This window comes from Diabrotica virgifera, chromosome 3 (genome assembly GCF_917563875.1).
Source record: "Diabrotica virgifera virgifera chromosome 3, PGI_DIABVI_V3a".
Taxonomy (NCBI): Eukaryota; Metazoa; Arthropoda; class Insecta; order Coleoptera; family Chrysomelidae; genus Diabrotica; species Diabrotica virgifera.
The window spans coordinates 150660139-150685475 of NC_065445.1; the positions used below are offsets into that span (position 1 = coordinate 150660139).

The 25337-nt window shown below is 30.9% G+C and overlaps 1 protein-coding gene across 1 annotated transcript in view; it reads right to left on the bottom strand.

The window, feature by feature from the left end:
* Nucleotides 1-1723: 1723 nt before the first annotated feature.
* LOC126882103 (protein nessun dorma) overlaps nucleotides 1724-25337 on the bottom strand; it is a 50443-nt gene continuing 26829 nt past the window's right edge. Inside the window, exons 3-4 of the mRNA XM_050646951.1 lie at nucleotides 18974-19295; nucleotides 1724-2022 (exon numbers count right to left, since the gene is read on the bottom strand). Of these exons, the coding sequence (XP_050502908.1) occupies nucleotides 1857-2022; nucleotides 18974-19295 (488 nt within the window). The 3' untranslated portion in view covers nucleotides 1724-1856. The remainder of the gene's footprint in view (nucleotides 2023-18973; nucleotides 19296-25337) is intronic.

Consider the following 25337-nt stretch of genomic DNA (forward strand, 5'->3'; position numbering starts at 1 on the left):
ATATAACTTCTACTATTTTGCCGCAAAAAGATCCCATTTCCTATCTCCCTAATTTAGGAGTGTTCTCGAATTCATTCTTTATAAGACCAATCGATAAATATGAACTGATCCAAACGATCAATAGTATCAAAAGCAAATCATCCTGTAGTACTGATGGACTATCCATAAAAATCTTCTCAAATCTCGCAGAAAATGTGTTGGAACTACTCGTCTCACTAATTAATGATTCATTTGAAAGAGGCAAATTCCCAGAGTGCCTAAAGATACCCATTATTATTCCTCTGCATAAGGGTGGTGAAAAATCTAATGCTTGCAACTAGCAACTTGCAAATTACGTACATTCTTCTTCTTGTGTTAACTAATTTAATTCAAAATATTTTTTCTTTGACCCCGTGTATAAATAATTATGGTAATGTTAATACTACTGAATAAAGAATTGAATAACCTTTGAAATGAGCTAGCACACGACCCCTATTCCCTATTTAAAAATAAGGGGTGGAGGATGTGGAAGGGAGGGGGTTGACAAATGACAGATGTATGTACCGTAAAAATGTGTCCCCGTTAGATCAAAAATCGACCTGTTTCGTCATTTCCTTAAAATCTAATAAATACTGCCAAATATCGAGGTGGACTGTTTGCTTTGGCCCACTCTGTATATGTAAATCTGATTGAAATTCATCAACTCCTTGTGTTGTTCTGGATACTCAGGTATATCATACAAAAAAATGGCATACATTCTTCCAAATATAAAACGTTGATGTTAATGGAAGAATAGAAGGTAATAAGAAGAAATAGAAGTCATAAGAATAAACAATTTAAACAAGAATAAAATAAAAATCAAAATAGGCGTTAGACAGGGCTGTGTCTTGTCGCCATCACTGTTTAATGCATACTCAGAAGAAATATACAAAAAAGCATTAGAAGATGAAGTAGCAGGCATAAAAATAAATGGCCTACCCATATGTGAAATTAGATACGCCGATGACACAATACTAATAGCAGAAACTATTACAGATCTACAAATAATTTTAGATAAGGTTGTTGCAACGAGTGAAGAATTTGGTCTGTCACTAAACATAAAAATAAAATTCATGGTTATATCAAAGAAAAATATTAGAAACATCAATCTACACGTAAATAATAGGACGATAGAACGAGTTTAGAATTATAACTATTTAGGGACAAACATTAGTGAAACAAACGATTATACCAAAGAAATCAGAATTAGAATAGAAAAGGCTAGAAGTGCATTCACTAATATGAAACAAATATTATGTAGTAGAGATCTCAGCATAAATCTTAGAAAGCGAGTACTAAAATGTTATGTATGTTCTGTTCTTTTGAATGGTGTGGAGACATGGACTCTTAATAAACAATGCCTCAATAGATTGGAAGCATTTGAAATGTGGACATATCGAAGAATGCTGAGCATCTGGACAGACAGCATAACCAATGAGGAAGTACTAAGGAGAATGGTTTGAATGCAGCTCAGTAGAACTCTTTCGGGCTGTAGTGACAAAAGTGAGAATAGCAATGATGATTGCCAACCTTATTCGCGTAGATGGCACGTAAAGAAGAAGAAGAAGAAAAAATATTCAAGTAAACAAATTTTATCCTTATTATTGATAACTTTTCTTCATCTGTCATTAATTTTCTTTTCGGTCGTCTATGATTGACCAGCCACTTCCAGGAATGGTGGTCTTTTTATAAATTATTAATACTATTTTCATAAATTAACTTCTTTATTAGTATATCAAAAAATAGTTATAACACTAAATATTAATAAAAATAACCGTTTATAGCCAAAGAACAAAACAAAAATTTGCAAGTTCAAATATCACATAATAAATAATGAATTAGCACATGAGTGTTTCTTCCGTATCAGATTCAATAATAGTGGGGTCATTATCTGGATTTGCGAATAAATCCTTCACAGGTTTCAGTTTGGGTCTCTGAAGAATTGCAACATCCCCTCTTGTGTTGTTGGAACCTTCCACTTCAACATGTTCTATTTCTGGGATTCTAAAAATTAAAAATCTAGATAAGAAAAAAATTGAAAGTAAATAGGCCTGGATCCCGCGTACCAAAAAAAAGTTGATTAATAGCAAGCTGAAAATTTGTTAATAGCTTAACGGTGTCTAGTCGGATAAACTTTGATGTACAGGAACACTGGAACAGGGGAAGTTTTCATTGTGGAATGTGATTTTAGTTGTGGAACGTGTCAAACTCACAAGTTTATGATTGTGAAAACTAGCAGGGTGTTTTGAAGTTTATTCAATAGCAAACTTTATACAGGGTGTTTGGTAAAGAATGGGCTATAGCTTAACCTCAGATTCCTGAGGTTAAAATAGGTCGATTTAAGCTAACTTACCTTAGTACAAAAGTTGATAATAACCGAAATACAGGGTGTCAAAGTTAAACTTTTATTTTATTTATTCTTGAATATTTCCTGACAGACATGGGATGACAACACGAAATTTGGTAAGCGGGGTTTTTTTGGGATAAGAAATCTAAATTCGCCACCAAAAATGATGTATTACCTAGAGGGCGCCACATTCGTATTTCAGTGCTCATTTAATACGTTCAATTTTTTTTATTCCCCACTCTACATACTTTTTGAATCAAAATTTTTATTCTCTTTATATTTTTACTCAATAAAGGTATACTACATTCATCTCGCTAAACTCAACTGTTTTCGAGGTAAGCGCATTTTAAATCTGCGATACAACATATTTTTGTGCATAATATCATTGTAGTTAGAACCGAAAAATAAACTTGAAACCATAATAATTGTGCCAGTTCTTATATTTATTAGGTCTGGATCCCGCGTATGAAAAAAAAGTTGATTAATAGCAAGCTGAAAATTTGTTAATAGCTTAAGGGTGTTTAGTCGGATAAACTTTGATATATGGGAACACTGGAACAGGGACAGTTTTAATTGTGGAACAGGTTAAAAATTTGGAACGGTCAGACCACGAAAACGGCACATTTATTTTGTCCGACAGAACAGACTTAAACTCTCCGAACAGAGATTAAACTCCCATGCAAAAATCAGACGGCTATTTATCATCTGTCATAATTCCTGTCATTTGACATATTCTACATGTTCCACTCATTAAAACGCCCATTTGGTGATAAATAGCAGTGTGATTTTTGCATGAGAGTTTAATCTCTGTTCCTGTTCGGAGAATTTAAGTCTGTTCTGTCGGACAAAATACATGTGCCGTTTTCGTGGTCTGACCGTTCCAAATTTTTAACCTGTTCCACAAATAAAACTGCCCCTGTTCCAGTGTTCCCATATATCAAAGTTTGTCCGACTAGACACCCTTAAGCAATTAACAAATTTTCAGCTTGCTATTAATCAACTTTTTTTTCATACGCGGGATCCGGACCTATATGTCATTGCATCGCAAATTCCATTTGAAAAAATTTGCTATACATTTTTGTAATTTTTTATGGTTTTAAGTTATTTTCGGGTGTAACTGCAATGATAATATGCAAAAAATTATGTTGCCCCGCAGATTTAAAATGCGTTTATCTCAAAAACAGATGAGTTTAACGAGATTAATGTAGTATATCTTTTTTAAGTAAAAATATTTTTAAGTAAAAATATAAGAAAATAAAAGTTTTGATTCAAGAAGTATATAGAGTGGATAATAAAAAAATTTAACCTATTTAATGAGCGATGAAAGGAGTATGTGGCGTCCTCTGGACAACACATCATTTTTGGTGGTGAATTTCGATTTCCCGTCCCAAAAATACCCAGCTTATCAAATTTCGTGTTATTATTCCATGTCTGTTAGGAAATATTCAAAAATAAATAAAATAAAAGTTTAACGGTTTAACGTTGACATCCTATTATCAACTTTTGTACCAAGGTAAGTTAGCTTAAATCGACGTATTTTAACTTCAGGAATCTATGGTTAAGCCATTCTTTACCAAACACCCTGTATAATATATGAAACAATTTTTGTCTGACAAATATATTGGGCGTTTCAATAAGTCCGACACGTAGAACATTTCAAATGACAGGAATTATGTCGGTAATAAATAGCAGTCTGATTTTTGCATGAGAGTTTAATGAAAGGTTAACAAGTCAATTGGAAGTACTGTCCGACAAATTACATGGGACGTTTTCGTAGTCTGACATTCGAAACCTGTAACCTGTTGCACAATTAAATCTTCCCCTGTTCCAGTGTTTCTTACGTCAAAGTTTGTCCGACTAGACACCGTTAAGCTATTAACAAATTTTCAGCTTGTTATTGGTACGCGCGATCCAGGCCTATTAGGAAAAATACTATTCAGCAAATTATTACGTGTAACATTGCATTATGACCTGTTCCTTTAAAGGACCCCGCAACACTCCTTATGGAAAAGTCTTCTTCTTAAAGTTACATCTCCTATCGGAGGTTGGATATCATAATGGCTATGGTCACTTTGTTGGCTGCTGCTCTGAACAGTTGTAATGAACTACAGTTAAACCATTATCTAAGGTTCCTCAGCCAGGAGATGCGTCTTCTTCCTATGCTTCTTCTTCTTTGGATCCTTCCTTGCATAATAACTTTCAGCACCTCATATTTTTCTCCTCTTTTAATGTGACCCAAATACTTCAGTTTTCTTGTTTTTATACTGTTCATAATTTCTAACTCCTTATTTAAACGTCGTAACACTTCAACATTGATAATCCTTTGAACCCACTGAATTTTCAATATTCGTCTGTAACACCACATTTCGAACGCTTCTATTTTTCTTATGTGTTGTCTCTTCAATGTCCAAGCTTCCATTCCGTATAATAATATAGAAAATATGTAGCATCTTAGAGCCCTCAATCTGAGAGGCAACTGAAGGTCTTTGTTTGTAAGCGGTGTCTTCATTTTTATAAATGCTTGCCTTGCAGTTTCAATTCGGACTTTAATTTCTTTGCTTTGGTCATTTTTGTCATCAATCCAGGTTCCCAGATATTTGTATGTCTTTACTTTTTCTATTTGGGTTTGCTCTAGTATTATATCTTTAACTGCTTCTGCTCTAGTATTATAGCTTTTTCATTTCCATGTTGTGTTTTTGAGACAATCATAAATTTAGTTTTTTTCTTGTTTATTTTGAGTCCATATCGAATGCAATGATCGTTAATTCTATTTAACAATTCTTGTAGCGATTCCAGGGTGTCTGCCATTATAACGGTGTCATCAGCGAATCTTATGTTATTTACTATTCTTCCGTTTATAGAGATTTTATCACTTAGCTCGGCTATCGCTTCCTGAAATATGGGTTCACTGTACACGTTAAACAGTAGCGGCGACAGAACACACGCCTGTCTTACCCCTCTCTTTATATCAATATTCTCGGACTCTTGTTCTTCTATCTTTATATTGGCCTTTTGATTCCAATACAGATTGATAATAATTCGTAAGTCTCGTCTGTCTATATTTCTGTTTTTCAATAATTATATTAGTTTTTCATGTCGGACTCTGTCGAACGCTTTTTCGATGTCGATGAAACAGGAAAGTGGCCAAGGTCAAATTTAACGAAAGTTAGGGCAATGATAGTTCTCAGTGCGTAGATTAAAAAAGTCTATGGAACCTAGGTCTGAAAAACTATTATTCTAAAGATACAGCCTTCTGAAGTTATTGAATTCAGGTGCTCGGTTTACGTTAAGTGCACTAATTCACGGTCAAGAGAACGAAAATATTTATTAAAGAAGAGAAACTCATTTTCCACATGTATATTTGCGTGTTGCATATGAATTCGTGGTCAAAAAAAGATGTATCGTATTTTATTCTTCAGAAAACCTCAGAAATCTCTTCAGAAAACTACAGAAGTGCGATAGAAAAAGTGCTGCTAGAGCGCCATTAGAATTATTATGATGTTTTCACGAATGCTTTACACTTATCCAATACCAGCATAGCTGCAGTTCCGCCTTATCTTTAGAAAAATACTGAACAGTGGCGGAACTACGGGGGAGAATAGGGGATTTCCCCGTAACGCGGTCCAGAATTTAAGAAAAAATTGTTGAAACATAAAAAATACATTAGTTGACATGAAACTTAAAGTACAGACAGACAAATTCAATCAAATAAACTCGATAATTAGGAAAATTAAGCGAACTTTATTAACTAAGTATGTCTTTTATTAGTCGAGGCAATAAAGCACTGAACCTCCGAAAAAAAAAAGAATGTGTGTGTACTTTGTGCGCACGTAAGAAGTTATACATCTATTATAATATAATCTAAGTTCATATTATGATTTTAACGAAATCAATATATCTACTTTAAACAGTTTTTTGTATTGTATTTAAATATTAAACTAATTTTAGAAAGAACTATAAGAATACCAAAAATTAAAAAGAATATGACTTATAATATGAAAAAGAATATGTCCGGATTTGAACGGGGGACCTCTCGATCCATAGGCGAATGCTCTACCGATGAGCTACCACCGTTCTGTATACAGACGATCATTTCTCGGACATAATTACAATCACGGTGACAGATATATTAATTGAAAATAAATATTTTCAATAATACTTATTACGAGGGAGACAAATCCACAGACACAAAAATTATAATAAATATATTTACTAAAAACACTAATAATATATTCTTTTCACGCACACCTTATTTGCGCTACATCTACATAACTTAAACGATGTAGCGACTAAATAATACCATACTGTCGGTGTGCGCATGCGCCCAGAAAAATAAAAATTCACCCTCGTGCCTAAAGAAGTATAACTTCAAAAACGACAAGACATATATTAATAATTATTTTTGCATTCGATCTGTGAATGCGCCAGGAAACTTTGTGAGTCATAGCCATGAGATAATATTTAAAAACTGCATTTTTGCATACAAAAAATGCATTCTTAAAGTGCATCTCAAACAGGCAATAAAAAAAAAAAATTCAGAACGCGTCAATAATCGGCGGAAATGAGTTCAATTTTGTTAATCGATGATTTTTGGGGTCGCTGACGACGAAAATGGCATCGGAAGTAATCTCCGGAGTACCTGGCACCCAGGGTACCTACTGTTTACTTCGTCTTCTGGAGTTTTCGGCAAATGCATTAAAAAATTAGTCAAAAATTATTACTCCGGGGGTTTTTGGGGTCGCTGACGACGAATATGACGTCGGAAGTGATCTCCGAAGTACCCCGTGCCCAGGGTACCTACTGTTTACCTCGTCTTCTAAAGTTTTCGGCAAATGCATTAAAAAATTCAGTCGAAAATCATTACTCGAGGGTTTTTTGGTCACTGAAGACGAATATGACATCGGAAGTGATCTCTGGAGTACCTGGTGCCCAGGGTACCTACTGTTTGCTATCATGGTTTTAGGTGCTATGAGTAAAAAGTATGTAAAAAATAATTCATGAACAATATCAAACAAACAACAGGCAGACGAACCAAATAATCATAAAATCCAAAAATAAATGCAATAAAAAATTATACAATGCAATAGAGAAACACCTTTTAAAACATGTATACTCCATCTAATTTACTTACCGTTGCACGTCATCCACGTCATAGCCCGTGACGTCACATGATACCAACACGAAATATTTAGGCGGTAGGTGTGTTCTTTTTTAGAATCACTTTGCCGAGTACACTGGCATTACAGTCACTAAACATATATATATATATATATATATATATATATATATATATATATATATATGAAATCTCACATCTTGTGAGAAATGTCACATCTTGTGCTTTGGCAGAGCATGTGATTATTGATGATCATGTTTTCATTTTTCAAGACGCAACAATTTTGGAAAGAGAAATTAATTTACGTAAAAGAGAATTCAAAGAAATGGTTTGGATAAAAAAATCAAATTGTATTAATAAAAGATCTGACATTAATAATTTAAGTATCATCTACAATAACATTTTGTTATATTAAATAAAATTAGAAATATATAATAAAAAATTAATAGGTAATAAAGTAACAATTTTATCGTTTTTATACATTGTTTTTTATTCGTTAATTTCTTTCCCATCCTTTTGAATTAATAGAGTAGTCAAACGACATCTTTTTTGAGTGATTTAGTTTTGACATATTTCAAAATTATTACGTTTACTTTTATATTTTTTAAGAATTTCTTCATGTTTTTAAGTTGTACAATGATTTTGTAACCACGAGCAGTAAGTTCTTTTTTTTAATGTTATCTAAATTTATATATCTTCATTTTTAGATTGTCTTGAAAAAGAAAATAAATTTTTCGAAAGCTCGACAACAGTTCAAAGTGTTTTACTAATTAGCCCGCCAAATATTGACTGAATTCCCCAAAAATTAACAAATTTATATAATTTAACAGTCACAACATATTAATAATCATATATATATATATAGTGGTTTGAAATATATATATATATATATATTTTATATATATGTATATATATATATATATATATATATATATATATATTAAATAAATAAACAAACCAGTACCTGTGGATCTTTTGATCACTGAGTGTGTTTCAAAGATCTACATCTTTTGTTTTTTCATAAACATTATCTTACTTACTCTAAAGTAATTAGGGAATTAAAACTTGAGAATGGCATTGTCAGGTTGGGCGTAGATTTACGTTCCTGCTATGTCTAGGTCTCGAATGTTGTTTTTTGATTGGAATGTGTCTGAAGATATTCAACCTCTCATCTTCACCGATGAGCCCATAGAGGTTGAAGAGGGCGAAACACATTTCTAAGAGCTGGTGTTTGGATCTTCGATTCTATTCAAAAAATTTTTCCCAGCCCGAAGTAGTGGATGTGTGAATTGTTCGTAAGGGGATTTTTCCGCATTCTCTATTTCATTTGTTTGTTTATATATATATATATATATATATATATATATACATATATATATATATATATATATTATTGTGATCTTGATTATTGATATGAGATAATATTTTTATATGTCATTTAATTTAATCAATGCTTTAATACTAATCTAATTAATTTACCAGATCACATATCAATGTGTTTTCAATCTCAGGGCTTTTTATAAAATTAAGTACTTACATACGTGGCTTCTAAGTATTTCTTAATGGTTCCTAATCGGGATAGGAAAGAAAAGAGTAAAATAATAACACATATGGGTTACAATTGTAATCAAAATATTGTTTATTTTATTTAAATGGCAATCACTGCTTAATATTTGCTATATCTTATTATTCTTAAACATAACATTTACACATGGGAATCTTATTTCCTTTTTGTTTCCAATTGAAAGTTTTTATTAACATTTAACTATTATGATTTATTAGCAACAATTCTATTTAAGTTTGATGAAGCTTTTCTGATATTATTGATTATGTTTCTTCAATTTTAAATGTGGTATTTAATACGAAAAACCCATACATTCATGTCCAAACAAATGAGACTGACCTTTTTCTGGTGCTCTGAGAATGTCTTCACACAAGACCCGTTTCCTGCTATCCTTGGCTGCAATCAAAACCTCGTCCTGGCTTCCAGTAATGTTCTCCTCTGAAACTAGCTCGTATAGCTCTCGTTTCCTGCTTCTGTCGTGATGCTGTGTTCTACCTTTTTCGAAACTGCAATCAGCTACCGGGAACTCTTGGCTCAAGGAGGTTCTTTTACTCTCAACCTGGCCTACCTCTCGTTCTACGATCGATAATCCACACTCACGGAACTACACCGGCTTTCTCACTCTCCGTACACTACCGTCTACTACTCGACTTCACTTCTCGACAGCTCAAAACATTCTGATCTCTATTTGTCATTCATTCCCCTACTTTCTAAATATCCCTTCCAGATTCACAAATCAAACTTCCACCACCAACTCTCATTCGCAGTATTCCTCAAAACCAATTTTTAAACTTTCTAAATATGCTTAATGGATTTCAAAGAAAATAGTTAATTCCCATTCTAAAATTACTTTCTACTATATACAAATTTTAATGACCTTTTAACGATTTCACTTGAGTCTTATTTAATCACTTCTTAAAATTAAATATAACAATTTGTTGTATACAGGTTGTTCTAAATTTATATGCCCGTGGTTGAGAAAATTGAAAATATTTTATATTAAATTGAATTCTGTTTATAATTATCAAATTTTAATTTTCATATCACATAGAAATATAACAAATCCCCGCCTTGTATTCGATAAAATTTATCTGCATTTTTAAATAAATTTTCTCGAGGCAAAACCAACTCCCTGTATATTTCCTTACTTTAATCTACGTCTTATACCCCTTCTTCTTGTATTACTCTAATTAGTCCCACCTGTAGAGTAATTGTTTCCTTATTTTCAGTGTCCTCATCCTGTGTTAGAGTGTCGGCTATTATGTTGTCTTTCCCTTTTTCCCATATCAATCTTCTGTCTTTTTCCTCAGATTTTTCACATACTTTTACCGTGCATTCTGCATCCTCGTTTTCATATGCCTCCTCTTCAAATGCCACTGTTTCGATTATATCTTTTTCGCTTTCATTTTTTAGCTTTATTTCTTCTTCTCCTGAGCTCGTCTCTTCTTTTGAGGAATCCCAGGTTTCCTTTGTTTCTGATACTCTCAAATTTTCTTCTTCTGGGCTCAACTCTTCTTTTGAGGAGCCACAGGTTTCATTTTCTTTTATCCTTTTCTGACTTTTTCTCCCTTTTCTTCTTTGTCCTTGCTTCGTTGCCAAATTCATTTCCACTGTTTGTTCTTTACCTGATTCGTCCGTATTTTGTTTCTCCTGTTCCTTGTCCTGTTCCTTTTCTTTTTCTTCTGTTAGTTTCATCGTATTATTTTTAAAATCTATCACTACATGTTTTTCTGCCAATTCGTCAACTCCTACTATCATGTCATGTGACATGTTTGGCATTATTACACATTGTAGTGCATACATCTTCTTACCCAGTCGTACCATTACTCGTATGCCTTCATTTATAGTTGCCAATGTCCGTTTGTTTGCGCCCACTAAATTTACCCTAGGTATTTTGTAAATTAAATTTGTTAAGTTAACTTCTTCTATTAGTTTTCTGTTGACCAATGTTATTTCAGATCCAGTGTCTATCATAATTTTAATTGGTTTCTCGTTGATAAATCCATCCACAAATTTTAAATTAACTCCATTTTTCTTTTCGTTGTTCCTTGCCAATTTAATAAACTCCTTGGGGGTACAAAAGATTCCTGTTTGATTTTTGGTTTTTAGTGAGCGCTGTCGTGAAAAAACGCCGGTTGCTCATCGTAGTTTATATTTTCGTCATAATGTCTCTCTCCGTCATATTCATCTGTCTGGGTATTATTTACTTCTCTTCTATTTTCTCTTGGTCTGTCGGATCTGTTTCGGTTTTCTCGATATCCCTGTTCATTTTGTCTACCATTATTTCTGTTTTCTTGATTTGAGCGTGTGGTGTTTCTATTCTGGTATTCTCGATTTCTGTTCTCATTCCATTGCCTATTTCTTTGTTCATAATTTCCTCTTCCGTTGTCTCTATTTTCGTTTTCCCTTCTGGGATTAAAATCTCGTCTTGTATAGTCCCTCCTATTTTGATTTCTATCTCTGTAATCCTGTGTTTCTCGGGGCCTGTAATCTTCTCGCGACCTTCTTGATTTTCTTTCCCTTAAACGTGATTCTCTTATTTGTAGGAATTGGCATAAACTATCTATGTCTTTGTAGTTTTGCAATGTGATATGGTCTTCCAGCGTTTCTTCGAAATGTCTTGCAATCAGTTCGACTAATTGTTCCGATGAGTAATTATATTGTAAATGTTTTGCGTTATAGTAAATTTGTAATGCATATGTCCTTTCTGATATACCCATCCTATCATTGTATTTCCCATTTTGCAATTCCTTGTTAATTTCCAATTGTTGGACTTTTCCCCAGAAATAATTCAAAAATTTTTGTTCAAATTGTTGCCAACTGTCAAATTCTTCTTCTTTGCAATCGAACCATAGGCTTGCTTCATATTTTAGATGGTTTCTGATAGTTTCTTTTGCTGTTTCGAAATTTCCGATGTGCTGTATTTTCTTTTTCAGGCTATTTATGAACGGCACTGGGTGTAATCTTCTTACATCCCCGCCAAACCTTATCTTCACGTCATCTGTGCTATGTATAACCATTTCTCTTCTTTCTCCGACATTCTGTTGCGTCCTGTTTTCGGTGACTTGTTTTTCTATTTCTGTGATTCTTTTTTCCACTTCTTCTCTGTCTACTTGAATAGCATTTTCCAACTTATTTTCCAAATTTTCTAGTTCCTTTTTCTGGCCATTCGTTAACTCCTTTATTTTATCTTGAATTTTCATTTCATACTTTTCTATGCGTTCCTCCATTTTCTTGTTGTTCTCTTCTATGGCTTGTTTTGTTTCCTTCTGATTTTCTTGCATTATTCTTTTTGTTTCATCCATTTTTTGATCCAATTTTTGTTGTGTTTCATCCATTTTTTGCTGTGTTTCCTTCATTGCTAGTTTTGTTTCCTCCTGATTTTTATCCATTGTTCGTTTTGCTTCATCCATTTTTTGTGACTGGAGTTGCATAAGTTGTAATAGTTTATCTATTCCTGATAATTCTTGCTGTTCTGATGCCATGATTGTCGTGTCTAAAATATCTTCTTGGTCTGAATGTTCTTTTTGTTTTTTGTTGTCCTTGCTTTGGCTTCTTGTCACTGACATTTGTTTTCAAGAAGTACTGTCCCCGCCAAATATGAAATTTTACTAGTATGTTACCAAGACGACTTTTTCTCACCATAAAATATTAAATCAGTTATGTAAAATTTGTACCTAAAGAGATCTAAAATTTTATGTTATCAAATGTAAGTATCTCACTTTTTACCACAGGCATATAAATTTTCAAATACCGGCTTTACTCTTTCTATCCTTCAAATTTGCCACTAGAAATACTTTACAATGCCCTCCACGTTGGACGACAGTTATTGTGATCTTGATTATTGATATGAGATAATATTTTTATATGTCATTTAATTTAATCAATGCTTTAATACTAATCTAATTAATTTACCAGATCACATATCAATGTGTTTTCAATCTCAGGGCTTTTTATAAAATTAAGTACTTACATACGTGGCTTCTAAGTATTTCTTAATGGTTCCTAATCGGGATAGGAAAGAAAAGAGTAAAATAATAACACATATGGGTTACAATTGTAATCAAAATATTGTTTATTTTATTTAAATGGCAATCACTGCTTAATATTTGCTATATCTTATTATTCTTAAACATAACATTTACACATGGGAATCTTATTTCCTTTTTGTTTCCAATTGAAAGTTTTTATTAACATTTAACTATTATGATTTATTAGCAACAATTCTATTTAAGTTTGATGAAGCTTTTCTGATATTATTGATTATGTTTCTTCAATTTTAAATGTGGTATTTAATACGAAAAACCCATACATTCATGTCCAAACAAATGAGACTGACCTTTTTCTGGTGCTCTGAGAATGTCTTCACACAAGACCCGTTTCCTGCTATCCTTGGCTGCAATCAAAACCTCGTCCTGGCTTCCAGTAATGTTCTCCTCTGAAACTAGCTCGTATAGCTCTCGTTTCCTGCTTCTGTTGTGATGCTGTGTTCTACCTTTTTCGAAACTGCAATCAGCTACCGGGAACTCTTGGCTCAAGGAGGTTCTTTTACTCTCAACCTGGCCTACCTCTCGTTCTACGATCGATAATCCACACTCACGGAACTACACCGGCTTTCTCACTCTCCGTACACTACCGTCTACTACTCGACTTCACTTCTCGACAGCTCAAAACATTCTGATCTCTATTTGTCATTCATTCCCCTACTTTCTAAATATCCCTTCCAGATTCACAAATCAAACTTCCACCACCAACTCTCATTCGCAGTATTCCTCAAAACCAATTTTTAAACTTTCTAAATATGCTTAATGGATTTCAAAGAAAATAGTTAATTCCCATTCTAAAATTACTTTCTACTATATACAAATTTTAATGACCTTTTAACGATTTCACTTGAGTCTTATTTAATCACTTCTTAAAATTAAATATAACAATTTGTTGTATACAGGTTGTTCTAAATTTATATGCCCGTGGTTGAGAAAATTGAAAATATTTTATATTAAATTGAATTCTGTTTATAATTATCAAATTTTAATTTTCATATCACATAGAAATATAACAATATATATATATATATATATATATATATATATATATATATATATATATATATATATACAGGGTGCGCCAAACCTCTGGTCTTCTTTGATTACGGCTAAACTATGAGATATACAAAAAAATGTTTATAACAAAACTAATGTGTATCAAAGAGGTCTATAATTTAAAATTATTTTTAATTATACAGGGTGAGTCAGAACGACGGTATGAACCAAAGTTTTATTTTTTTAAATGGAACACCCTGTATATTAAATCATTTTTGAATATATTATTTAAAAATATGAAAAATTTGTATAAGGTCTTATAGGCCTAAAGTTAATAATTTTCGAAATATTTACATTTTTATTGAGAAAAATGGTAATATTTATAGGGTTGTGGATTATGTTTCCAAGGAAATAAAAATTTAGGTGATAGGTCAAAGTTTTTAAAATATAGTGTTATTTTTAAATAATTTAATATTTTTTACTTTTAGCCATAAAATATACAGTGTGATCACTATTTGCAAATACAAAATTTTCTCATTTTTTTTAAATGGGACACCCTGTATATTAGTTTTGCGTTTTGTAGTAAATATTACAACCTTTCTTTTGGTATAAGATTGTATGTACCTAGCATGTTTCGTTTTGTAGATATTTTTAAAAAACTATAGATTTTACGTGTTTGCGGATTTTTTATTTAAATTTTTTTTTGCAAAAAAAATAATTATAATCTGGTTTTAGAAACATACACTAAAATATAAAATATGAAAATAAAAACGTAATTAAAGATTAAAATAAATCGTATGCTAGTACAACTCAATTGAATTTAATAACTTTAAATTATTTTACAAAAAATATTTTACCATATTAATGAATGCATAAAATAGTTACTAAATTAAATAAACAACCAAATTTTAAATCAACCATAGTAATTTTTCTACTACAGCAACTTTCCTGTACCAAATTAATTGTTAGTTAAATTGTATTTAGTTAAACTTTTAAATTTACTTACATACATCTTGAGAATATAAAAATTATTATAAAGTATGCTTTGAAACAAATGAATGTTAAATGTATCATCCAAATTATTTATTAATATAAATAGTATTTACTGGTGTCACAAAAACTGGTAATACTTTTGTAGTTGAAATTTTTGTAACAATTTTTTATATTTTAAATTTTAATTTTTTAACCGAAAAATGTTTGGATATGACATTTGTTTTGGGCGAAACCATTAGAAATTATTACCAGCTTTTGTGACACGAGTAGGTACATAATAGATACTATTTACTTCTTAATATACTTCCATAACGTTCATTTGTTTCAAAGCATACTTTATACGTTCTCAAGATGTAGGTAAATTAAAAAGTTATTAACTGATCTTACTCGTAAATACAATATAACTAACAATTAATTTGGTACAGGAAAGTTGCTGCGGTAGAAGAATTACTACGATTGATTTAAAATTTGGTTGTTTATTTAATTTAGTAACTAATTTATGTATTCATTAATAAGGTAAAATATTTTTTGTAAAATAATTTAAAGTTATTAAATTCAATTGAATTGTACTAGCATACGATTTATTTTAATCTTTAATTACGTTTTTATTTTCATATTTTATATTTTAGTGTATGTTTCTAAAACCAAATTATAATTATTTTTTTTGCAAAAAAAAATTTAAATAAAAAATCCGCAAAAACGTAAAATCTATAGTTTTTTTTTAAATATCTACAAAACGAAACATGCTAGGTACATACAACCTTATACCAAAAGAAAGGTTGTAATATTTACTACCAAACGCAAAACTAATATACAGGGTGTCCCATTTAAAAAAAATGAGAAAATTTTGTATTTGCAAATAGTGATCACACTGTATATTTTATGGCTAAAAGTAAAAAATATTAAATTATTTAAAAATAACACTATATTTTAAAAACTTTGACCTATCACCTAAATTTTGATTTCCTTGGAAACATAATCCACAACCCTATAAATATTACCATTTTTCTCAATAAAAATGTAAATATTTTGAAAATTATAACTTTAGACCTATAAGACCTTATACAAATTTTTCATATTTTTAAATAATATATTCAAAAATGATTTAATATACAGGGTGTTCCATTTAAAAAAATACAACTTTGGTTCATACCGTCGTTCTGACTCACCCTGTATAATTGAAAATAATTTTAAATTATAGACCTCTTTGATACACATTAGTTTTGTTATAAACATTTTTTTGCATATCTCATAGTTTAGCCGTAATCAAAGAAGACCAGAGGTTTGGCGCACCCTGTATATATATATATATATATATATATATATATATATATATATATATATATATATATATATATATAAATAGTTGGTTTTTAATTCCTGGGTTTGCGGTCTGTTATAAATAAAACACTTGATTTTGCTTAGACGTTTCGGCTACTTGCCATTTTCAATAAGCAAACATTCTGTAGAAAATAACCATAGTTTTGATTTTGAGAATGTACAGATTCTGGAAAAAGAGCAAAATTATAACAAAATATGTATATTGGAGATGATTCATATAAAGAAAGACCAAAATTGTATCAATAATAAAACTGATATTAAAGATCTCTCCAATATATATCACAATTTGATAAATTGAGTGTGGTTGTAAACACACCATTGGTAGACACTTTAAATACGGCATTTCTTATTATGTTTTTTTTTCTTTAAGTGCTACCTTTGATATCAACTCCACAGAGTTGCAGTTGTATCATTCTATAAATTTTGTTTAGCCAGGATATATGCCAACGTTCTAAGCTTCTTCTGCCCAGTATCTTTTCCTATATAATGATCTACATAAACACATATCTCATTTCTCATAACATGATTCCAAATAATGTAAATTTCTTAATTTAATTGTATTTAATATCTCATTTTTCTTTATTTCATTTCGGTTACAAAACGTGGTTTGTTTCATAATCTTTTCAACCAAGGTTATTTTTAAAAATAGTCTATATGTCTCCATCTCAAATACTCTGCTCTAATTACGTATATCCTTGTTTTAGCGTTCAAGCCTGTTCCATATAAAATACAAAAAAAAATACACATCTCAGTATTCATATTTCGAGCTACATACTGAGATTATAATTGCAAAATATCTTTCTCCTATTATTGAACGTTAAACATTAGATTTATTTCCAAATTTATTTCTTTCGTATATTATGTAATTTGATCTCCTGTGTATAATCGTTTTGGTTTTACGACCACCACCCAAAACCGTTCTGAAGTGCTTTTACCATATGCCCATGCCTGGCATTCTCTCATAACATCTTAGAGAAACACGATGTGCATTTTTAAATTTTTTTAAAATATTACCTGTAATGTATATAAAATATGTTTGTTAACAGTGTAATGTTTAATTAAAAGTGCTTATTGAAAATGGCAAGTAGCCGAAACGTCTAAGCAAAATCAACTGTTTTATTTATAACAGACCGCAAACCCAGGAATTAAAAACCAACTATTTAAAAATTCACGGTCAGGAAATAAGCAATATATATATATATATATATATATATATATATATATATATATATTATGTACGCGTAGAAATAATATTTAAAGATTTCTATTATTGTTAACTTAAAGAAATACACAATAATATGTTTCATTTAATTTGTATAAATGGATTATAAAGCGTTTTTATGAAGCACATTTGTTCGGAATACCTTGTAACTGTAATCGAACGAAGGTGATATTTTGGCATAAATTGTTAACATTTATTTGACAGTTGCGGTGATGTCACTTCATATTTGTTTATATTCTTTACTATAAGCACAGAATAACTAACCATACAGAAGCGAAACTCAGGCCGAAAACGGTAACATAAATTTCATGCTCATGCGTCACGTAACTGGTGCAACCTCACTTTTGCCACCGAACAACGGTGCTTTTGCGACCTTAGACAAGGAAAGAGAGAGGACGAGTAATCCTATGACCAAAAGTGAAGCCGAACCGCCACCAGAGATTTTGATCAGCGACGTAACTTTGTGGTATTGTTATGGATTGAGTATGTACTTAGAATGAATAAATGAAATGTATGTTACGCAATATATGTTTCAATACGTAAACATGTTTTTATTACGAATTTTAGATGAGGATTTACTTTATTTTTTATATATTTTATTTAAAACATATTTTTTATGACATTTTAACCCTCAACGAATACCCACCACTGGCCACCCATTGTTATATTTGATGTGACCGCCATGTTTTTGGTGGCAAACAAACTCAAAACTGGCTTCACTTTTTGAACGTGTATTAAAATGAGTGTTATAATACCCGTCCTCTCTCTCTTTCCTTGTCTAAGTTTGCGACTGACAGTGACAGTTGTTTATAGTTAAATTTTATATTTATACATGTTTTATTTTATAGTTTATTTATATTTTATAGTTAAATTTTATATTTCATATTTAATTAATAACTACTTGTCAAAAATATCACATCATTTGGAATGGTCTATTCCTTAGAACATCAAGTTCTATTCTGTAACTGGTGCACAAGGTCAAATATTTCGGTCCCCACAAAATCAATGGAAATGACAGTAAGATTCGCTTCTGTGTGGTTAGTTATTCTGTGCTATAAGTGTGTGTTTCATTATATTTACTGTTTTTATTATGTACTTTAACGTAAGATTATAACTTAATTCTTGTTTTCTATTTCTAAAGTTTTTATTTATTTACATTGAATATTAATTTGTTTTGCTGTATAATCCACTTCCACAAAAATTATGTGATGTATTTGATTTAAAATGAATTCAAGAATTTTTTGTAATTGGGCAACGATGTCAACTTATATCTCTAAAGTAGATAATGACGTGCAACGTTAAGTAAATTAGACGGACTGTAGGTACTCACAAACTTAAATTCTCAAAATTTCCAATAGTAGCAGTTTTCTCATCAGTCTCCAATATAAACCCAAATTCCATACATTCTCTTATGTTAACTTTTTCCAGTTTCATGGAACAGCCATCGAATATTTTGATTCCTACGTCAGCATCGTAAATATCACAGTCCTTTAAAACTACTTTACAATCAGAATTTCCGGTAATGGCTGTTGAAAAACCACTTAACTCGCAGTTTTCTAATTCCAAATGAGCTCCCTTTAGTACTATAATTCCTTGATGTATAGAAGAGTTTCCTTTTCCAGTTATTTTACAATTTTTGAGAATACAGTTACCTAAAAAAGTAGTCAAATGAGGATTTTACATATTTTTTTTATTTATAAGTATGACAATCCGATTTTAATCTAAAAATTGCACTTACACTTAATAGGGCAGTCAATGAGGGTATTTGGCTCCGAATTCCATCCTACTACATCGATTTACTTGATATTTTCACAGTATGTAGGGAATACCTTAAGAAACAGAGTCTACTCTATGTCGATGTGTACTTTTATCTTGGGGGTGGAAAATTTTTTGGTTAAAATAGCCACGGAAGTGGCCAGAGAACCTAATACTAAGCAAAAACTGTTCTATAACTTTTTTTTTGAAAACTCAATACTTTTTTAGTTATGCGTGGTTGAAAGTTGGTCATTTTCATTGAAAAATGACACCTTTGCGGACGGTTTTTTGCGAATACCTTAAAAACCGTGCATCTAACAAGAAAACTATATAAAATATTTTTGTAGCCTATAAAAAAAGAAAGAGATTCGTTTCTTCATAAATCTTCTAGTTATAATATAAAAAGAGATATGGTAGGTGAGAAGAGTTTGTTTTTTTTTAGTGCATGCTCAAATCGGTATATTCAACTTGAAATAACAGAGAAACGGTCGATTTTAGGTGTATAATGATACTAATAACTTTTGTAGTGCTTGAAAAGATCTTTAAAATGAGCAACATAAAATGTCGATTACATTCAAACTAAGCGAGATATGGTGTAAAAAAATTTATGACTAATGTATTTTAAGAAAACATGAGAAGTATATTTTAACCCCTCATCCATCAGAACTTAAATGCATGGTTTCCCTTTTAAAATACTTTTTATTGTAGTGTTATTTCTGTTCAAAAAGTTGAGCTCTCATAAAAGTTCAAATTATAGAGCGCATTTTTCAATTTTCTTAAAAACCTTCCTGTTTCTCCATGTAACTCGAAAATGACAGAGATGCGAAAAAATATACCGCACAAAAATGTAGGGTTTTTTTAGAAAAAATTTTCTTTCTATTTTTCAATACTGTATCTCGCATCATTTTCAAGTTACGTGGAGAAAAAGGAAGATTTTTAAGAAAATTTAAAAATGCGCTCTATAAGTTGATCCTTTTTTTTTCAAAAACCGTTCATTTTAAACCCGTCCAACTTTTTGAACATAGAAATAACACTATAATAAAAGGTATTGTACAAAAAAAAAACGATGCATTTAAATTCTGGTGGATGGGGGGTTAAATATACTTTTAAACTGTTTTAAGTTTAAATATACCGGGGGTTAAATGTACTCATTTTTTCTTAAAATACATTGGGCATCTATTTTTTTTGCAGCATATCTCGCTTAGTTTGAATGTAATCGACCTTTCATATTGCTCATTTTAACGGTCTTTTCAAGCACTACAAAAGGTATTGGTAATATTATACACCTAAAATCCAGAGTTTCTCTGTTATTTCCAGTTGAATACACCAATTTGAGCATGGACAAAAAAACTCTTCTCACGTTCTATATCTTTTTTTGTATTTTAACTAGAACATTTATGAAGGAAGGAATCTTTTTATTTTTTTATAAGCTACAAAAATGTTTTTTATAGTTTTTTTAGTTAGATGAATATTTTTTAAGGTATTCGCAAAAAAACGTTTGAAAAGGTGTTGTTTCAATGAAAATTGCCAATTTTCAACCACGAATAACTCAAAAAGTATTGAGTTTTCAAAAAAAGTTATAGAACGTTTTTGCTTAGAATTAGGTTATCTAGCCATTTCCGTGGTTATTTTAACCAAAAAATTTTCCCCCGAGAAGGGGGTGGGAACCACCCCCAAGATAAATGCACACATCGGCATAGGGTATACTTTGAATTAGGAGATAAGTAGAGGCTATTCGCAAAATTTCATTAAAATCCATGAAGTAGGATAGAACTCGGAGGTAATATCCTATTCTTGCTCCCATTGACTGGCGTATAATTATTGCTAATCTACATGTTTAGAATATATACAGCTCACTATTCTCTGGTATAACGAAGGTAAAGGGAAATCAGCATATTTTGTATAAGATTATACATCAAAAAGTGATATTTTTTAAATCTTTTCTTGTCAAATTTTTCAAAATGTTTGGCGGACAGAGCAGGATTTTAAACATTAATAACTTGTTTATTTAGAAACATAATCATTATCATTCTATATATTTCTGATGGGGGCCAATTAGTCCGAAATATGTATATACAGTTGCCCAGAAATATATTGAATGATGACCCTTCGATCATCACTTTCTTTACGAGTTTTTGCCAATAATTTTGCTTATATATAATTATATATTAATAAGGTTCCTTATTTTTTATAAATAAAACAGAAAATATTAAGACAAAAATCAAATCACCGACCAACAGAAATCGCAATACCCTGTATAGTGTACTATTAAGGCTTACATGTAAAGTCTATTCGGTAGACTTACACCGGTCATGGATTAAGAAAGAAATGAACGAATTTACTGGTCCGCTGTAGTTTGGCTATCTACACATGGGCGCAGTAATTTTTTATTTGAGGAGGTTCTTATATAAATCAAATAATTTTAAATTTTAGGTGTTTGTATAGCCTCAGAAGCCTAAACGAGATAATTTCATGATTCTTTATAACAGTTCATTATCCGTAGCCAAAAATCAATATACCTATTATTAATTGTTGCATGAATATCAATATAATAAAAATAAAACAAATTATAACTTATAAAAGGTAGAAGGCTAAACGTTGCTGTATTGTTGATGTTTTAATTTAATCTCTAAAATGGTTTTCTATAAAGTCACAATCAATTTAAGTGATATATTGACGTTGGATGTTTTTAAATTAAAGTCAATTGACGCGTGTAAAAAGCAATTATATGACATTGTAAACTAATTTTAGCTTGTTTTATTTTTTTTTCAGATCGCATGTTTTCTATGTTAGTCATGTATATTTTATAGTTTATATGTATAATGGGGTATTTTTCCCGTAAATAAAAATTATTAAAAACAATATTGTAATATTACGTATGTACCTACAATATCTACAAATAGTTTCGATTTCAAACAAATCACACCTACTAAAATGATCACGCCTTGAAAAGGATCCGGTAATCCTACAGCAGGGCATTATGTAAACATCAAATATTTAAGTAAAATGCTAAATATTATTAAGTCAATATACGTACCAATTTTTTTTACTAAAATGATTTAGTCGTTATTGTTCACACTATCATCGCCATCGCTGTCATCATCATCGCTGTCGTCACCGTTAATTGTTATTATGATTGGGCTTATTTCGTTAATTTTATTTTCACGAATCCACCAATCTTCAATTAATTTTTCGCACTTGTATATACAGTTCCGCCATACTTCTGGAGTTGCAATTGAAAGTGCTTCTCGCCAAGTTTCCCAAACCGCTTCGTCTGTATACCCATTAGGCCCAATATGGTTGTCGTAATATTGTTTTGCTATTCCCCATATATATTCGATGGGATTAAACTGGCAGTGGTATGGTGGAAGACGTAAAACTTGATGCCCGTAACTTTCAATAACCTGATCCACCACAAAGATTTTTGGTTTTGCATGTTCTTTTGCCAAACATAACAACTCAGACTTTAATATATGCTGTGGAATATATATGCGTTCATTTGTTAGCCATTCTTTAATCTTATCTACATTCCACGAATTTGTTGGACTTTTGTTTAGTATTTCTGAATGATAAGGCGCATTGTCTAAAATAATTTCGCTGGGCTCACTTAATCCGGGAAGAAGTTTTTCACGCAACCATTTCACAAACATTTCCGTGTTCATATTGTCATGATAGTCACTGTTTTTTGATGTAGACGAAAATATTAAATCAGCACCTTCTATAAAGCCTGTCTTCCCTCCCGCGTGCAGAATTATATGTCGCTTCCCTTCTCCACTAGTATGCTTGATCGATTTTATGTTGTCATCTTGCCATATTCTCTTGGTAGCACCCTTAGAAAATATCCATGTTTCGTCTAAATATACAAAAGTTGACCCTTCTTTTTTAAATATGTTATATTTATTTTCTCAGAAACTCAATTCTCTTGTGTACAACAGAACTTCTTTCACAAAGCGCTTTTCTGTTATCCTCTTTTTTAAATTTGAATCCTATGTTATGTAGGACTTGCCATAAACTTGTTCTGCCGATGTCACCAAATTTCCTCTCTTTTAACTTAAGTAAAATTGTATCTAAAGTCACATGTTCCTTATTTGCACGCATTTGATATATGATATTACGAATTTGAAATTTTCGTCCTTCGAACATATCGTTCGTTTTTAATAACAGGCGAGTATGGTGGTGATCGTTTCCCGGCACTTCACTATTCTCGTTTTTAATTGTAGATCTTAATTTTGATTCGCTAATTCCTAAAGCATCGCACACGCGTTGTTGTACAGACGTTACCGATTTTAAAGGACCACCATTGTTTTTTTCCGCAATAAAGTACTTATGTAGGTTACAAATTAGAGTATCTACATCTAAAACACGTCTTGGCATTTTCGGTTAAACAGCACGAACAGATTCTCACAAAATTAACAATATAAGGCGTTACCAATTCGACAGAATAAATTCAACTGGAAGATAACAAATGTCCTTATAGTTTCTTATAGCATTCCTGATTTGTTTGTCGACCCATTTAGTTAAATTACCTATTAAAATTGCATTAGTTTGTCATACTTTCTCTAATTTGGTTTTGCACCTATTTGGGTAGTTAAGTACTTTCACTTGAATAAGTAAAATGCCAAGACAGTTACCGTAATTTAGCTTTATTTTGTTACTATACAGTATGGTGCAAATGAAAGGAATAAATTCGTTATTTCGTAAACCGGCGACTTTAAGGAAAAATCCTGAAACAGGTCGATTTTTATTTTTAAATTATGATATTTTGCCATAAATGTCATACTAGTAACGTCATCCATATGGGCGTGATGAAGTAATCGATGATTTTTTTAAATGAGAATAGGGGTCGTGTGCTAGCTCATTTGGAAGATCATTCAATTCTCTATTTATTAATATAAACATTTACATAATTGTTTATACAGGGCGCCCAAAAAATTTTTTTAATTTAAATTATTTGACAAAAAAAGAAGAATCTATATAATTTATTTAATTTAAAATATATTTTATTGCTGTTAGAAATCAGTAAAAAAAATGTTTATATCACAAATAAACATTGTTTTTCGCTTAAATTAAATGTTCAAACTTCCTAAGAAACAGGTGGCTGGCGGGAGCTGGCTTGAACATTGAATTTAATCGAAAAGCAATGTTTATTTTTGAAATAAACATTTTTTCTGTTTCTGGGCAACAGTAAAATGTATTTTGAATTAAATAAACTACATACATTCTTCTTTTTTGTCAAATAATTTCATTAAACATTTTTTTGCACGCCCTGTACAAATAATTGTGTAAATGTTTATATGACTAAATAGTGAATTTAATGACCTTTCAAATGAGCTAGCACTCGACCCCTATTCTCATTTAAAAAAATCATCGATTACGTCATCACCCCCAGATGGATGACGACACTAGTATGATATATATGCCAAAATATCATATGTTGAATGGGTTTATTGACAGATTTTAAAACACATTGTAGGTATACCCCCAAAATATATTTTATTACTATTCCTTTCTTTTATCTGTTTCAATAGTTTATTAATGTTTCTTCACTGCTTATATCAATAATACAGTCTCAATTTACAATCAATTACTTTCAACTGAATTTTAATCCCTTCCTTTCTTTTCTTTTCTACTCTAATTCTCACCCTTTAATTTATATCTCAATTTCATGTACCTACATTGTTGTCTATCAATTCACATTTATTACTGTTATTACTATATGACTGCTAATATACCCTTTTAGCTACAATTTTTAAGCTTTCCGATGTTTCATCCTTTTTACGACCACTACTCCTCTCATTAAAACATCAAGGAGTATTGACTTTAGCAATTTAGGTTACAGCTGCACGTCCACATCTAACATATATATTAGATATCGACCCGTTTTGATCCAAACGTTGTTAGTCTTACACTAACACATACACTAATAAATAGAAGTCTTT